The following is a 17,902-nucleotide window of genomic DNA, read 5'->3' as shown; positions in this document are numbered from 1 at the left end:
ATAGATTCAGCAGCCTGGCTGTTTGACAAAAAGAAACACGTCTGTTCAAAGAGCTTTCAAATACGCATTTAAGAGGTCATGCGACTCCCTATTTTGTTACCAGTTTAGCTAAATTTTGTGGATTCTCTCAACCTGATTATCCTGTGTTATTATGTCTGTTGTGAGGTTTTATCTTCTTGCCAAGTGGTCGGGGTTTACAATCATATGTCGATATTTTGCCTTCTTTGTGAAGCTGTACAAACTAAATTTATGCAAACACTCTGGAAAGAAGCCTGAAAAAAAAAAAAAAAAAACATCTGCACATATTTGGAGGTAAAATAAAAAAGGCACAGTTCAGAACTTGAAAAAAGTCATGCTTTTTTTTTTTATCAAATATGCATATTTGTGAACATTCATGCATATCAAGGACCTATGCATAGATACATATTTACGGAAATATAAAGTCTACACACCCCTATTTGAAACACCAAGTTTTAGTGTTCATTATTAGTAAATAAATAATAGGACTATAAAGGTACCCTAGATTAATCAAAGTACCCTGGATCTGATTTCAGATGTCTTAGTTAGCCTTCCAGGAAATTTGTATGTGCATCATCACTGTTCAAGATAAATGGTCTGCATTTATATAGCGCTTTTCAAGTCAATGAAGACCTCCCAAAGCGCTTTACAATGTGCTTCACACTTACCCATTCACACACACACGAATACGGAGTCAGCCATGCAAGGCGCCTACCTGCTTATTGGGGGGCATTAGGGATTCAGTGTCTTGCTCAAAGACTCTTCGACATAACATATATAAGGTACCTTTCATTTACTCAAATTAATGCGTGCAAGTTTTATTTGGCTTACTCGACAGTTGTTCTCGTGACATTTAAACAGAAGTGTGTAGACTTTTCTGTCCACCGTTCTCTTGTATCTACATCATAGAATCGCTGCCATGAAAGAGCGGAAGGCAGTGAACATAAATAGGATGCTGTGGTTTGAAAGTGTAGCAGCCCAACAGCAGGGGAAGAAATGGATCCTTGGTAGTACTAATGTAGTCTACTGGGGGATGTACGAGTCTCGAGCCCATTCCCCAGCATTGCCCCTCTTTTTGGGCTCCCTGTCATAGTGATGGTGGTCCCGTGCAGGCCTTTGATGATGAGTGCGCTGCTTGTTGCGTTCATTGTGGTCCTGTTCACGTTCTTTAGAGCGGTGGTGGTGGTGATGATGATGGTGGTTGTGGTCCCGGTGGACTTGTTGATGTTCTCCAAGGTCTTCCTGATCTTCTACATCATGGTTAGCGTCCGGTTGTTGCTGCTGTTGGTGGAGGAGCTGTGTGTGAGGCTCGACGTAAGCTATGTCCTTGCTTTCCCGCCTCTCGGGGCTCTCCGAGTCCAGCGTCTCCTGCCGGGGTAGACCCCGGCTTCGGTGGTGGTGGTGATGGTGATGTCGGTGATGGTGTTCAGTTCTGGTGGATGAGCAGTGTTGGCCATGATGTCCTCTCCTTGATGACTCAGTCCTCAAGGGGTGCTCCTCCTTGATGGTATGGTCCTCCTCTGCATCATCCTGGTTCTGATTGTGTTGGTGGTCTTCCCTGGAGCCCTTCCTTTCCAATATCGCCTTGTCAGCTCGATGCTCCACACCAACACTCTAGATACAATAATCATAATTACAAAAACATTGTAGTTCCACAGAGACTGATTATGATGGTACCTGTACTCCAGAAGAGGAAGGCAAGGCGTCAGCGGAGGGCAGCAGCGGGTCAGGAGCATCGCAGCTGTTGGGGTGAGTGCTCTTCCAATAAGCCTCCAGGTAGTCAGCCATGTGCTCGCATGCGTCTTCGAGCTGGTTTTCATCCAGGATGACATCAAACATCTCCTGGGGATAGGAAAATGTGGTTAAAATAATCTTTTGATAAAAAATAAAGTCCCCTTACCGGCGGGCACTGCGCTAGCTTGTCAGCTGCCACCATTTGAACGTTGAGGTGTTTGGCCTGAGACTTGCCTCGTGACTTGATGAGCCTCTGCAGCACCTGAAGGTAATTCCCCATCAATAGTTTGTTCGGAATAGGGATGCATACAAATTATCGGACGGAAAGTAGAAAAACATCAACATAAATACACTGAAAATTGATCACTTTGAGTCAGGTTACCCAATTCCAAGCGGATGCTATTTTGTTCCGAGTTTGTTATTTTTACAGGAGTTTTACAATGTTATAGTAAATGTAAACAGCAATAGAGAAACAACAATAATGCTTATATTTTAAGGAGGGGTTATTTTTTAACTACACTGTAATGAATACCTTTTAAGTGAACTGGTGGAAAGTTTCATTTTTAGTATATTTTTCTTGTTAAATTACTTTCAAAATTTTGCTCTAAAATGTTGCCTATTCCAAGTAACGGTTTTCTTATTTTGATATATTTGAAAGTCGTTTCTTGATACGAAAAAAAAATCAAAAATATTAAATGTAAAGAAATTCTCATATGGCAGATGGTAGATATTTATGTACTTGAAGTATTTTGTTTATCTTAAAATAAGAAAACCTATGCATATAAGACAAAAAAGATTATATGCAGAGATCCCTTGGTTATCGCGGGTAATGGGGATCATAACCACCGTAAAATCCGCAAAGTAGTGTCGCACCTTAATAAAGGCCCTCAAAGGGTTAAAGATTCCTTGAGATTACATCATCACCAACTGTGAGTAAACGACTGTGACAAAAAAACTTTCCTTAGAGTCCAATTGGATTGATGAATTTATTTTCAATGTAACAAGTCGCTTAAAGCTATATATCGCTATGTTGCAGTTTATTTATGGAGGCAGCGCCCGCCAGCTATTTGACTGACAGCTTACACCAGCCTATCAGAGTAGCGCATACAGAGAGTCACATCAGCCTATTACAAACACGCACATAGACAGAGCACCCTCCTTGATCTGTCCCCGTTAACACAATGCACAGTACATGATATTAATGACAACAAAGAAAAAAAATCAAATCATTTAAAAATCCGTGAAGGAGTGAACCAGTAATAACCGAAGCACTAAGTAGCGAGTGGTCTCTGTTTATACATATAAAAGGTACAGTGCATAATATATTGATTATGCGGACAAATATTGGTCTAAAACAGAGGAATCTTATTGATTATTGATATAGTACGATTGTAATAAGATCACCTTAGGGGATGTGATCTTGACATAGACAATAATTGGGGCGAGAGACGTCTTGCCCAGCTGCGACGGGTGGTTGATGGTGTCTGCATCCAGGATGACGAGCTGCAGCGTTCGAGCTAGCTCAAAGATGCGCTCCCTTTCTCTCTGGATCTCAGCTAGAAAGGTATATTTGAAATGACCTAAATAAAGGAATATGTTTTTTCCAACCAATATAAGATATGTATTTTCTCTTCTTCAATAATACTAAAAAACTGGTTGGAATGATCAACTGTCGCTCCGTCCGGTAAAAGCGTCTTACCCAAGTTGGAGCGCGTGTTGGAGCGCTCGATGATGGCGTGCTTGCTGGGGTGGTTAAGGACAGAGCGCTTGGCAAGAGAGATGTCTGCCGTCACACGAGTGATGGAGATTCTGCCCAAAGAAAAAGAAAAAAATCAGATCGGGACAAGTGACATAATCTCATAGTGTAACGTTGTGTACAAATACAGGAATTAATTATATTAGAAATAACACCTGCGTAGATGCGAGTGCACCGATAACGTTTCTATGTCCCTTGCTCGAGCTGAGACCCACGCTCAAGAACCAGAATCCCACCGGGCATAAAAAAGTCCACTATGGCCTATTAAGGACATGCCTATTTAAAGCAGCGACACAGTGGTGTCTCCCCGGGCCAACTTGTTACTCACTGGCCAGGAGGAAAGGGGGGATAAGGAATTAGGAAGGAAGCCAAATGAAAACCTACCGCCCCTCAAATCGGTGTTTCAAAAAGTCAAAGAGAGCTTTTTGCATCATGTCAGTCACCTGTAAGAAGATGAAAATGGAAGGTTTTAAGCCTTCAGTCATTTTGCAGGAAATGTTTTTATTAGTTGCTCTCATCATTCCTATTTTATTAAAACTTACTTCGTAGCCCTTCAGGGATGGTCCAACCAAAACTACGGGCCGCATGGAAGGCACAACATCGTAAGGAGGAATGTGCTCAGCCTTAAAATTTAGAAGAACAAAAAATATGATGTAAACATATTATATCATCTAGAAAAACAACAAAAAGGGATGAAACATTTTATTTATAAATGAAATAATCATTTCAGGGCATAGAATGGATGGCATGAAAGCTTCAGCCAGTACCAGAAAAAGGCATGGTGTGAAACATTACAATAATTAAAATAGAACTAGAAATATAAATCAATGTTACTGGGAACAGGCCAGAGTAGAAAATGTGAGTCAGCACACAGGCCAACTTACCGACTTTTGCTTCTGTTTGGCTGCAGTGAGCAGAGAGAAAGAAAAATAAGTGAAGAAGAAGAATAGACGTGCTAGCTGGTGGTGCAAGACAACGCGGCAGTGGTCAGCTAAGGAAAACGCAAAATAGCGAGGGGCAGGGCCGTCAAACAATTTACCTTTTTAAAAAAAGGGATTCGTTTTTCTTTTGCTAAGGGGGACGTGACAGTATTTGTGCTGCATCGGGGGGAGCGCAGGATGACTGGTGGCTCATTGTCCTCTGGGTCTAAGCCTGCAGCATCTATGTCAACGGCTGTCAACGGCGGTTAAGAATTACCGGGAGAGAAAAAGCAAGCGTCACTTTGCCTTAGAGCGACACTTACCAGACGATGGAGGAGTGGACTTCCGTGAGTTGGAAACAACTTCGCCTAAACTGGAGGAAGAGTTTGCGCCGAGTTTGCTGAATCAGGATGGAAATGAGATAGTTCAACACCAATTTTTTCCAATTTATTTTTTATTCACGTGCTTGATTGTTCTGTTTTTGTTTTTTACCTGGAATGGAACTTGCCCTGTTTGATTCTTTGTTCCTGAAGCATCCGAGTGTTTTCCAGCTTCACCGGACTGGGAATGAAACCGATCTCACAGCCTTCCTTCACCAGACGCCCTATCCACCAGTCATTGTTGAATTTCTGTGAAAAAGTAACAGGAGAAAAAAGCTCTAATTGATTTGTTTGAGTGGGAAATGCAGCAGTATGATCAGGCTGTCACCTCTTTGACGTGGAGAAAGTCTTTGGCCTCGAAAGACAATGCCATGCCGGGGACAGGGACATCGTCATCGTAACTCGGGCAGTAGAGGACGTTCGTGCGCACAGCAAATGCGACTGGTTTTGTCTGCGAAAAGCAGATCTGTAAATCTTAAAGCTTTTTTCTAACCTACAAACAGCACCTGCTACTATGAAAGTTTCCTGAACAGCATTAAATGTTTTTCTTTTAGAATTGATAATATACTACAATCTGCTGCACCATGTTTATAAATAAAGAATGAGTAGACCCATTACAAAGGTTTATAAACAGTAAACTGTATATTAAAAATAAATCAACATGGTCCCTCAAAATCAACTGCATTTCTTGTGGGTGAGTTATTTTGTTAAGGTTGTGAAGTGAGAAAATAACCTTAAAAATGTTAAGTGACTAAGAAAAGAGAGCTTTTAATATTACAATCTCCTAACTTGAGTTTGCACAAAAAACAATCTTGTATCTTAAAATAAAACTTGAATTGGAACTAGAGATTATACACGATTAAAGCTGCACGCCTCTAATACAATTCCTACAGTTCCATTTTGCTCCACATCTAGAAATTGTCAGCCGTTTTTAAAGGGAAAATCCTGGCATGTGCAAGTGGCGGTGTGCAAATTGACGCACATTCAAATTTGTTTTGGCGCTGAGGAGGTCTGCACTCTCCCGAGTGAATTGAGTATATAACTATGATTTGTGACTGTAGATGAGTTCAACACCAAGGCATTGATTAATTATGTGCACAAGAGTTACTGAAGGAAAGAAAAATCCCTGCTCCACCTTAGCCTTGTCGAGCTGTGCCTGAGCTTGCTTCTCAGCCTCTCTGCGCACTGCCTCCTTGTCCTCTTCCAGAGACACGTCAGAGTCCGATGGACGACTTGTGTAGGAATCGGCCGAACCCTGCGGACCCACACAACTGTCATTTATGAAGCATGTTTCATTATTTTAGTGACATTAAAAAAAAAAAGATTTAATCTGAGCAAAATTCTGGACTAAATTAAACAAATACAAAGAGGACAGGATGCCTAAAAATGTAGAAGATATACAAACTGGGATCATTTATGGTAAATTCAAAGATCTCTTAAGCAATGTGTATTAAATGTTGAATAGATTCTAACTGTACAAATATAGGGACGGGGTGAACCTTTTAATATTTAAAATACAAAAAAGAAGAACTGAAAAAAAAAATACAAGTTATGTGGGGAAAAAAAAGGACCACAAATAAGAGGAAATATAATGCCTGAATAAAAAAGGCAAATGAATAGTAAACTTAGTTAAGAAAACAAAATGAAGAAATAAAAAGAAAAGTCTAAACAAGAATTGATGTAGGAAACTAAACTAAATATATGACGCAGTCATAATAAAAATTATGAATCGTGATGTTCTGCGTTTTCATGATTTTTATACCTAGCATAGAATCTCGTACGCAAGTTTACCACCCACGAGAGGTTTCATTCAACTGACTGCACCACCACAACACGCTGCCGTCTGAGATAAAAATAGCTTCCCTCTCTCGCACTGCCTCATTAGAATTACCCAGCCGTCACATGCGCACAGTGCTGCATCGCTCCCTTGTCTGTTACCCCATTCGGGGATGACAGCCCTTCTCATTATGCAAGCGTTGTCATATCATTGAAAAAAAAAAAAACTTTGTGAAACTTATTACACAGCCCTGAATCCTATTGAGCATGTACAGTATCTTACCTTCTGAACATATAAATAGCATCAAAAGGAAGAATGTTTTATAAAAGTTTCAGACTACAGTATTTGATGTCAGTCATTCACAAGAAAATTCAAATGTTTATTACTACTGCAGTAGTATGTGCATGGTTGACTTTCATGTCAAAGCCCAGTTCATACCCACCATAATGGTGTTAAAAATGCTGAAAGGTTATCGCACTACTTTTCATTGCACTATTATTATGATGCACCTTTTTTTGATTACACTATTATTATAACCAATTTCAGTTAATAAGCCACATGTGTCAAACTTATTGTCCGCGGGCCACATTTAAGAGAGCTTAAAATGTCTGAGTGTCTAAATATAGATGTTGTGTAAAGAGTGCTTTTGACCAAAACTACAATTCTCACAATAATGTAGACTACGATCCACACGAAATCAGAGCTTTGCGCCACTCTACGACAATCTTTCCATATGAAAGCCAATGAGTGGATTAGAGAAATATATTACTGTAGCCCAAAAATGTTCTGATTTTGTTATATTTAGTTCATAACACATCATAGTGTTTCCAATAGAATTTTGTGAGACCCCGGTGGGTGGACAGTCTAAGGCGGATCCGGGGGTGTGCCCCCATACACACACACTCCCGAACCCAGAAGCAAATATAGTACATTTTGAATACAAACGAACAGATCTTTTATTAAGTAAAATCCAGAAGATATAATATTGGCATTTAGGAACACAAAGTGCTAAGCTTTGCACAATATTTGAGTCATTTATATCGTTGAAATGAGTCAAATTAATGATAATTTTCCTCTTTTGACTAGTTTATTTTAATTTCCTTTTTGTCCTGCGTATTCCAATCTTATTTGAACCATTGTTGTGCTCAATGTGCTGCTGCGGCAGGCCAAACCCCTTAGGCTGTCCTTCGCCTGCTCAGTGGACAAAAACACTTATATTAATCAATCAGTGAGAGGACAAAAAAAAACTTTTTTGACATGAGTTTGAGACCCTGGTGGGGACTCATTAGACTCTCGCAGCCTGCCAGACTTTCAATTGTATGAGAAACACTGATGTTATGTGTAGCATAAGTTTTGAACGCAACAGTACTGTAATATTTGGGAGTTGAATGAATATTAAGTTATTTTACATGTAGGATGAGTAGCTGTTTTACAATTATTTCAACTACATTTAGTTACATTCATATGTTATATAAGGCCACTTGAGGGCAACCATTACACTGATGTGGCCCTGAGTGAAAATTATTTTGACACCTTTGCTCTAAGTTGTTACGTTGTTAATATTTTTGCCTATTTATCCCAAGAGTCTTTTCTCTTATGCCACGTCTAAAATCGGTGCATACATGACTAAAATCATATCAATGACAATAAAGACAGTAAAATTCAACTGCTCCATTATTTCCAACAACAAAAAGTATCAGTCCCCCAAGTTCGGAAGAAAAACGTTGAGAAACCTCATGTAAACTTTATGCAACATTTTGGCCCAAACCAGCAGAATCATCAGGAGCATTCAGCCTTCAAGATCATAAGAGCAGGTTAACAACTTTGAAGTCTTACGTAGGCATCTGAGCTCTTGACGCGACCTCCCTTGGCTCTTTTCAGTAGGCGGACCCAGGTGGCCTTCATCAGCCACGCTGCTCATTCAGTGTCCCGTGCCGCTACCTGCTCCACGATCGGACCCTGTGGTCAACTTCACGCCTCGGCTGCACTGGCTACAGGTAGAAACGAGGCAGGGGCTCCGTGGACGACTGCTCGCTGTCATTTCGCCTTTGCCGCAGTTGAGCCCGACTGAGGAATCCACAGGAGCCACCTTACGATCTCAGCCTTGATCTTCACAGATGGCTGCAGCAGGTGCCAACTCCCTGGATGAGTTCCATCCTCCCATCTCCGTAACGTCTTCAACGTCTTCTTCTCTGTTGCCGCTTGGCGTGCAAACAGCTGATCCCGTCCAGACTCTTCTAATGAAGCATCGCAGGTGCCGCCACCCTGACGCAAGCTCTGGCTCTCTGCGTTTGTCACAAGCTCGCTTGTGCTATTTCAGTGATTCTGCCTCTCTGTCTCTGTCCACCCCTCCTCCCCTTTCCCAGTCACTACCCACATTTTTTCCCTCAGTTACCCCCCAACATTGCATCCATCTGCTCGCATTGCGGGGAGCTGCCTGGTGTGTTTATTGCGCAACGCCTCCTGCACCCGAGTGACACCTGCTTCAACAAATAACAAGGATGTTGCGCTATATCCTCATTGACGAGGTTTTTTTTTCCTTTTACGGCGGCATAAATGACATCGATGACAAGGTCGGAATCAACCGCAACTAGTGGAGTATGGTTTTTCATTACAACATCGTTCTGCAGATACGTCACCCCAACACAATTGCCTTGTTGAAAATATCTGCTGAAAATATAAAACTTAAGTAGTCCCTCTTTCTCAGATGGTCTGTAAATGAAACACTCCCCTCTTTTTCGAAAGTAGCACAACATACTGTTTTCTTGTGTGGGGCAGAGATAGACACGCATTTGTTCGCTGATTGGTTAAACAGCTAAATAATAAAAATTGTGTGAATACATGTGTTGCTTCTTTTGTGTGGTTATGAAGAATTGAACGTTTATGGTTAGGTTTCAGATGTTCTGTATTTCCATTTTAAATCATTAACAGTATTTTTAAAAAATGATAATCACAGAGATTCCTCTTGGACCATCGCAAAGCCACACAGGACAAATGAGAATAACTAAAGCGCCATTAATTAAAACATTACCATCTCCATTTAGGAGCCACTGGACTAGGCTGAGCGAAGCTGCTAAAACTGTATCCACCGCCATGCTGATGACGCACGTTGTCCTCGAAGACTGCGTGAGATCGAAGGTCATCCGGTGTGGGAGCGTCGGCTGACAAAATACGTTTGCCTTTTTTTGTGGGCGCCATTTGCACCTTGAGGACTTCAAGCCGCCCAAAAACTGAATTAGCATAATTAGCACATCTGATCAGCATGAGTTTTCACTTGGAGAAGTTAAAAAGACACTTCTAACAGAAAAGCAAAAGCTGGAGAGTAGCAATGGGTATTGGTTTATTGGGACTTATTAATCCCCAGAGTGAATAAACTAAATTTCAAAACATGCTCCAAATCTTGAAGGAAGAGGATTTAAAAGGTAACGGGTGTCCCATTATCTTTAAAGTCAAAAGAAACGTATTCCACTTTAAGCCACTCAATTATCATGGACAAATGCTTAAGTGCAAATCCAATGATCTCAGTCCCTAGTTAGATAGCAATCAAGCTGTGTGAAGAAGGCAGGGACCATATGTGGATTGGAGAATCCTGCTAAGGAAACCAGAGACAAGGACTTGTTGGGACAAAAGGGTCCTCAGGCCACTCTGCTTTGTCTAATGATAACAGATATGCAGTATGACACTGCTTTGATACACTTAGTTTACCTTTCAGGCACTTTTTTGAGCTGCCGTTTGTTTCTCTGCTCCGATCAAAGAAACAAACCTGTTTTTTATATAAATAAGAACAGAAAGAGTATGGAGTACTGAATAAGTTCAACTCTCCTTCAGTCGTTTATCAAGAATGACATGACTTTATGTGTGAAAGACATATTGGGGGGGTTAGGGCCAAATCAACTAGAACAATGGTCTCCCTTCACCACCATTATGGATCCATCCATTCAAGTTGCAGTCCTGTCTGAATGACTAACATGCTGCGGCGGCATGCCGCTGGTTCTGTTAGAATAGAACAAACTACAGTATATGACTTATGACCCAAGGAAGTGGAATCAGATCTACAGTATGTGAAAGCTTGTGAATGACCCTCTTCATATAATGAAGAAGTGTAGCGTTAGCTTGCATCACAGTCACCGACTTTTTCTGGGGCTGCCTCTCTCTCCCCTGACATCTGTTCACATCTCCATCTTTGTTCAAGTCATTCAATAGAATCTACACAATATATTTACAGAAATTATCTATTAATTGAGCAAGAATAGTGCGAAGCATTTGTGCACTTTACTGGAAACAAACGGATAAGAGAAGAGGGTGGGGTAATGAAAATAATGGACCGAAGCCACACCAGACATCAAGGTGACACCAAAAAGTCTATGAAAAGTGTATAGCCAGCAATCTGAGGGCCGTCACATTAGGTAAGTGCATTGCGCCATAGCCGTGATGGGTTTGGTGACTGTCAATCACATACCAAGATACCTTGGAAAGTCAAGTAGCATTTTTTGACAACCACCATTCTAAATCAAACTTAGATCAAATCATCTTTAGAGGAGGCAATGAAACCAACTTGCTCTTGAAAAAGCAAACAATATAAAAGCTAATGAAAAGAGTTTTACACTTCAAGCAGTGTATTATGAAATAATTACGGGAGGTTAATAAATATTAGGCGCGACTGGCGGCTGCTGTAACTGATGGGGCATTGCTCTCATTAGCAGTCAATCCCCTCACTGCAAGGATCTTCTTTATCTAGCAGCTCGTTCCTTTGGTGGACACGGCGTGCTATAATTGGATGAGGACTGATGGTGAGAATACGGTTATGTGAGAGAAGGAGGCCTAAGGGGATGTGGCGGCAGGCGAACTTCACTTCTATTTTGCGCCTGCGTCATCAATATTCCGGCAGCTTCATGGCGTAAGACTACCAGATGATTGATGATTGCTGGCTAAGAGCGGCGACCTAGCAGTTTTCAGCGAAACGTAACATGCAACAAACGGGAGTGTGTTTGAGATTCATGATTTCAGCATCATTGGTTTTATTACATGTGGACAGGGTTGGTTAGGGTTACTTTAACTTGATTACTTTCAATTACTTTTGGATTACTCCAATACCAAATATGCTAATAAAGACAAAAGAAACTAAATATGAATACAATTATGACTCACAACACGTGGTAAGCTTTCTCTCCTGGCTTTGATCTCTTTGATCTCCGGCAAAACTAACATAAAATGCGACGGAAACAAAATGAAAATAAATCCAAAAAGCTTGCCAACATCATTTTTGCCGTTCCATGTATTCCGTTGCTCCTTAAGCCTGCACAAAATTTAGTAATTTTATTCATATTTAGTTTATTTTGTCTTTTATTAGCATATTTGGTATTGGAGTAATCCAAAAGTAATTGAAAGAAATCGCGTTAAAGTAACCCTACCCAACCCTGCATGTGGACTGTACAAAGGAGCATGTGTGACATCACTCGTTGATTTATCATTTGCACTTATTGCTTTGAGAAAAGACCAGAGATTTAGTAATTCGCCTAACTCTTCACTGGGTCGTAAACCAGAGAATAGGTTTTATGGTGGAAATTTGATAATCACAGCATGGTGAAAAGTGGTTAGCAGGTCTGTCTCGAAATAAAGAATTCCTGGGTTTCAGATCCAGACAATTTCTATTGTGAGCATCTTTATCGTTCTTATTCAAGTGTCTTTAAGGTCTACTGTTTCAATATGAATCTTGATTATTTTTCTTCAATAATATTTAGGCTTAAATTAATGGAAGTCCAAGGTTCCTACAGCTAAAATAAAGTTAAATTAAATACTTTCTAGGACTTTTTAAATGCATTTCAAAATCAAATTTAAAGACCAAGTCGACAAAAACACCACAACTGAGACACGTGAAAAAAAACCCGCACACAAAAGTTTCTTGCACACAATAAATCTTGCTATTGCCTGGTACAGCTTTTAGCCATGGTGAAAAATGTTCTTTGGGTTAAATTACCACTTTCCCATTGTCCAAAGTAAAGGTCTCTGTCCCAAGTTGCTGTGTATTGTGGGTTACTGCTAAGTCTGCTCTGAAAGGCCCGATTGAAATAATATTACCGTTTTGCAGCCATGTAAGGCGCTAACCTGCTTATTGTGGGTATTAGGGGTTCAGTGTCTTACCCAAGGACACTTCGACATGTAACACAGACGAGCCAGGATTCGAACTGAGATCCCTTGATCCCAAGACGAGCGCTCTACCTCCTGAGCTACTGCCGCCCCAAATGTTACTAAATCTTTTTAGTTCAAACAAAAATAAATCGTTTTAATGTGTTCACATATTTAAGACTTTCCTAAATTAGATTTAAGAAATTTTAATGCTAATCAAGACCATATTTTTGGAACGATAATTTATATGCCTTTTAAGACTTTTCAAGGATCCGCGGGAACACTGAAGTCATAGTTGTAGTAAGGCAAAGGTTATTCTCTCTTCTAGGTTCACGTATTGACAAAGTTTAAAAGAAGCTTGAGAAGAAATTCCCACTACAAAAGGAAGAAAAATCATATCATCATCCAGTTTCTATGTGTACATATCTTCAATCCCATTGCATTCAAGAAATCCAAGTCCAATCGTGGGATAACGCCTCTTGAAAAGTGCCCTAATAACCTCAATTCTAACAAGCCCTTCCCCTTACAAAAAAAAGAAGAAGGAAACTCAAGAAAAAGTTTCCTGAAACTCACCAAATCGGAGTCCTCGCTCGCCGAGTGAAACATTTCTGCCGGGAGGGGAAAAAATCTCAGCGGCTTCCCATCTCTGCTGCGCAACACAGGAATTCCTCTGCCGTTTTTTGCTTCTGTATAAGCCCCCCCCTCAAAAATTGTGAGAGGAGTTAAAACTTTTCAATCCTCCTTTGGCCTACTTTACAGCCAGAGAGAGAGAACAAGCGTCTTTCCCACGCTGGGAGTATATTCCTTTAGAACGCCGCAACCATCCACCAGACCAAAAAACAAGCCCCCCACCCTTTTCCTCCTCAACTTCTGTCCCTCCCACCCCCACTCACACATAAGAAGTAAGCAAGGAAGATCTCTGGCCAACAGGGCTGGCTTGAAAATTCCAGAAAGCAGCAGACGCTTTTTTATGCCTGTGTCATCTTCGGATTTTACACAAGTTCCACTTTGCTAATGAAGAAGTTACGTGTATTGTGCACGCCCACCCCCACCCTCTGACTATCTATGTATGGTGAAACACGTGGTGCAACAGAGATATCAGGAAGTCATTAACTGCTTCACACAATGCCAAGATGGTCATGGTAACTATAGGCTGCTGAAAGTTTTCCATTTGTCTCAAGGGTAATGACACAAGTGTTGCTCATAACGACGTGGCAAAAAGGCTATATTGTTAGCCTGATGCCGAATTCTTTCAATCTAAAGTCACATAATCAATTGAATTAAAAATACTAGTATTACAAAAACTACAACCAAAAAGCCAGATTTGTATTTTCCCCTTTGCAAAAGTGAGTTGTTTTACGGGTGGTCCAGACTAAAACCTAGATTATATTGGGTTTGATCAGGGTTAACCCCCTGTGGGATTATGTTGCAGGGTGTGTGTTTGGCACGTGACAAAGCAAAGCGTAGCTAGCGCCAGACAAAACAATGGATTCAAAAGGCACAGCAGCTCACATTTATTTATATAGCCCTTAATAACAAAAATGTCTCAAAGGACTGCACAGGACTACACATTTGCACAATTACCTGATCTTAAACCAGATTGATTTTGTTTCCCCATTCTTCCCAAAAAAGGAAACAAATGGATTTAACACATTGTGAGGCGAATCAGCGTGTGTAGTGCTCAAGTGAAGGTCAGACAAATTGAGATCAAGGCTCCAGGGAGGAAAGGCCACATGCCGAGTGTGTGACTAGAAGTAGGAGCTGCTGTTGCTCGTTAAGGACTTAAAAATCAAGCCATGAATGCCCTTGAACAATGCAAATAAACTTATGTCCAGAAGTCACGTGCTAATTAGCCATGATAAAACCTGTTAATGTAAAATGTGGCATCTAAATTATCCAGAAGTCTACTTTGGCCAGCTAGTTTTAGCTTCATGGCCATCTCCAGCCGAAATGCTAGATTTTACATTGTTGGCAAAGATTTAAATTCCTGAATCACTCACGATTAATGTAAACAGTCTGCAGCCTCCCACTGCCAAAAGCACAAACAGGAATAATCAATTAATCCGGGTAACAACGAGACAAGCTCAGACCAAGGACAATGTGAAAAAGTGCAAAAACTACAACCGATGCATGACACCACTGATTTATTTAGTTCCGTTGCTATCTAAGTCAAGGAAACATGTATTCTGGCATCTACAGCACTGTTTTCTTTACCAAGTAATCTGAAACAAGCCGTGGTTTTAACATTTGTTAAAACACACCCATCACCGAGGTGTTCTCCAACAGCCAACTCCAGACTTGCCAAGAGTGCTTTTACAAAAATTAAAACCTATACACTGGGATTAAATGTGCTACCCTAATAAATGCATTGCCTCTGTAATGATCTTTTATACTACTATAGCTTGTTTTGAAACGGACTAAACATGATACCAATTTAGGATGTTCAGACAAATGTTCTTAATTGGTAAGGGGCACAAGACTTAAGTACTGATGTCATACATTATTAAAAATGCCGGTTTCATCTTCAAATTGAACTACGAATGGAAATTCTTTGCATTGGTCCGAAGGGACTGTTTTGGCAACAAACAAAACCCGCCAGGGCCAGCAGCTAGCATCTGAATGAGGTTACCAAGATACGGGACACGCCACGGCACTTGAGACGCCGGTCTATCTCTAATTACAGACATTCAAGATAAAGAGGGAGGGGGCAGAAAAGAAAAGGAAGGAGAGAATGGACAGGTAAGTAAGTGTAAAACAAAGCATCTAGATGGCACACAACATAACCCCCGACGATCGCTTGTGTCTACTTGATCCCAGACCCGCTTTGAAATGATTGCTTTTTCTCTGTAAGGAGATTTATCAGAATTGGCAAAGGGCCAGGATTTTAGTGTAAAAGCAAAAATGAAAGCTTATCTTTGAGTACATAAAAGTACTTTACTCCTTTTGCAGCAGATTAGTGATGTTGAATTAGTTTACCATTTGAGGTTGTTCATACAAAAACATGCTTCTATTCAGCTCTAGTTAAAATAATATTCACAAGGCCTATTTCAGCATACTGTAAAGACAGCAAAACAAATTCAAAAGTAAATCTTGATGTGATTCACAAAGGTAAACAAAATAAGTTTTTGTATCCTTGTCCTAGTTTTGCTTTACCTTCTGCTTCTTGGACATGCTCGTCCTCCAACAAACGCCAGAAACAATCGGTGTCGCTAATCTGCTGCTCCTCTACGACCGTGAAGAGAATTGCAAATCGCCAAGATGCAAAACTGTCACACAAGTGACATAAAAATGGAGAAAACAGCCAATGTCACAAAGCTAGTGTGGAGTGGAGGCGGCTGAGGCACGCTCTGAAGCGTTTTTCCCGCGTGCCGGGCATTAAGCTTTAATTTCATAGGGTCACATCTGTTGCGTGGTTGACTAGATGGCACTCAACTAGGAAGATTGGAAGCAAAAAAAGCAGCATGCAACAAACATGTTTTTATTTTGTCTACAGTGAAAAGCTTAATAGAGACTGAGAGTTAATTGTGATTCTGTGCTGTATAGCTGCTAACAGACAGACATGACAGTAACATCTGGTGCAATAATCTGCCCAGCAATGACCGTCTTTGACCATGGTCCTCAAAGTCATTAAACTTATTGGTGAACAATTGCACACTTGCGGTAGGAATTCGTCAAAATCATGACCATGCATACCTTTTCACTGGTAATCAATCCGAGACAAAAAGTAAAAACAATGAAAGGACCGACTCCAGATCTTTGAGTGCCAGAAACATTCAAGTTCAGTGTGAGGACAGCAGCATGGCATAGGCGCCATATAGAAGGACTGAAAGGGGGTGAAAGTGGAGCAGAGTTTGCCTTGGGTGTGAAAGACCGAAGCACATCGCTAATGATGCGGTGGACGGAAAATAATTTCCCATGAAATAAATACATATTTACGTTGATACCTGCAAATTACAGTCAAAGTTGACAGTCATCATGCAACCATCATATTACCAGGTGAAGTATACACATAAACTCAAATGTATTGAGAACTGTAACTTTATCTTGTCCTCTTTGAGCAAGCCCCATGTGCCAAAGTAGCTGATTTCATCCCTGCAAAGCCACTCTCCCTCTAATCTCTCCTGATCCGGCTGCACTAGCAAAGAATTATATGTCAAACACATCAAAGAGTAAATACATAAAATTGGGACTGCATGAAAATGTGCTATATCTAGTACAAGTGACTCCAAACAACTTTGGAGTCAGGGGAGAATTCCAAACTTGCCGATAACTTCCTCCCAGCGCTATCAGAGTTGGCGAAGCGGCTAGCAGATTTGATAAAGTGGACATGTAGTAGCCTGTAGTTATATAATAGTTAAATCTCTAAAGCCTCTCTACGGAAAAGGCCATGAGGCACAGGAACATAAAAAAACAGCGGAAATGCACTATCAAAGTCCAACATAATCTGTTGGACTTGTCCTCAAACAATCTTCCACACATTGCAAACACTCTGCTTACCCATGAAACATTTTTGTTCTTGGAGTGTTTGAGCATTGCAACAAGAAATGCCTTGTTGAGAGGAGTTTTCAGAAGACCCCACCGCTAGTTGTGGGACCGGTGGCAGGCGGGAGGACTTCCTGGCGAACCCGTATCGCCTGGCATCTGTCAGAGGACGTCACAGTCAGACAAAAAGGAATCCAAACCTCGCCAGAAAAAAAAGATTCCTAAATCTGGGCAAAGTTTTTCCTCCTGACAGCAGGCAATGACCTGGCGACTGCTTATGTATTCCTAATGAGTATGAATATGAAAAATCCTAGCAGGTTTAACCCCGCCCATCTGAGCCTCGGCATGCCACCAATCGTTCTGCGGTTTTGCGTGGCCAGGCTCCCGAGGGTGAGCTTATAGATGGATGAGCATTCACAATGAAGAATGGGGCTCTTTACCAACTGGCAGGTTGGTACCACTTTGCCTTAACAGGAATCAGCCATTCAAACCGTTATCTTTCGAGGCTCTCAGATGTATGCCCTCTCAATCTTATTGTTGTCATAGCGCCCCTGTGCATGGAAACTAGATGCAACCATCGCCACCGCTCTGTCATGTCTTTAAACTTTGTTGTCCCTGGTCAATTTGGACTCCAGTCTAGGATCACGGTGTGGTATGCTGAGAGCATGGCCGTTGACAGGAGAATATTACAAACGAGTCATCAACACAG

At 41.0% G+C, this 17,902-nt stretch overlaps 1 protein-coding gene across 6 annotated transcripts; it reads right to left on the bottom strand.

Annotated features, from left to right (window-relative positions):
- Positions 1-820: 820 nt before the first annotated feature.
- Positions 821-17,464, bottom strand: cacnb2a (calcium voltage-gated channel auxiliary subunit beta 2a). 6 transcript variants are annotated; one of them, XM_088321973.1, is made up of 13 exons: positions 17,209-17,464; positions 5,944-6,063; positions 5,137-5,259; positions 4,921-5,057; positions 4,752-4,828; positions 4,548-4,681; positions 4,051-4,131; positions 3,893-3,951; positions 3,452-3,561; positions 3,157-3,308; positions 1,919-2,014; positions 1,696-1,860; positions 821-1,632 (listed from the first exon to the last, which is right to left on the bottom strand). In XM_088321973.1, exons 1-13 carry the CDS (start codon positions 17,242-17,244, stop codon positions 1,042-1,044), a joined length of 1,881 nt encoding a protein of 626 aa, XP_088178099.1. In that variant the 5' UTR covers positions 17,245-17,464; the 3' UTR covers positions 821-1,041. The 6 variants fall into 6 exon arrangements, with proteins under 6 accessions (XP_088178099.1, XP_088178101.1, XP_088178100.1 ...); XM_088321975.1 differs by lacking the exon at positions 17,209-17,464 and adding an exon at positions 15,865-16,013; XM_088321974.1 differs by lacking the exon at positions 17,209-17,464 and adding an exon at positions 13,285-13,544.
- Positions 17,465-17,902: the final 438 nt, after the last annotated feature.

Source organism: Urocampus carinirostris, chromosome 18 (assembly GCF_059441175.1).
Source record: "Urocampus carinirostris isolate Australia breed hairy pipefish chromosome 18, RoL_Ucar_1.0, whole genome shotgun sequence".
Lineage (NCBI taxonomy): Eukaryota > Metazoa > Chordata > Actinopteri > Syngnathiformes > Syngnathidae > Urocampus > Urocampus carinirostris.
This window is presented reverse-complemented; position numbering and strand designations above follow the sequence as displayed.

Bases quoted from the DNA above. Each gene is read 5' to 3' on its own strand.
- cacnb2a (XM_088321972.1), bottom strand. From the start codon at position 8,490: ATGAAGGCCACCTGGGTCCGCCTACTGAAAAGAGCCAAGGGAGGTCGC. The intron at 3,562-3,892 runs GTAGGTTTTCAT...TTCTTTGGGCAG, and splicing joins AAACACCGATTTGAGGGGCG to AATCTCCATCACTCGTGTGA. The intron at 2,015-3,156 runs GTGATCTTATTA...AATTACCTTCAG, and splicing joins TCAAGATCACATCCCCTAAG to GTGCTGCAGAGGCTCATCAA.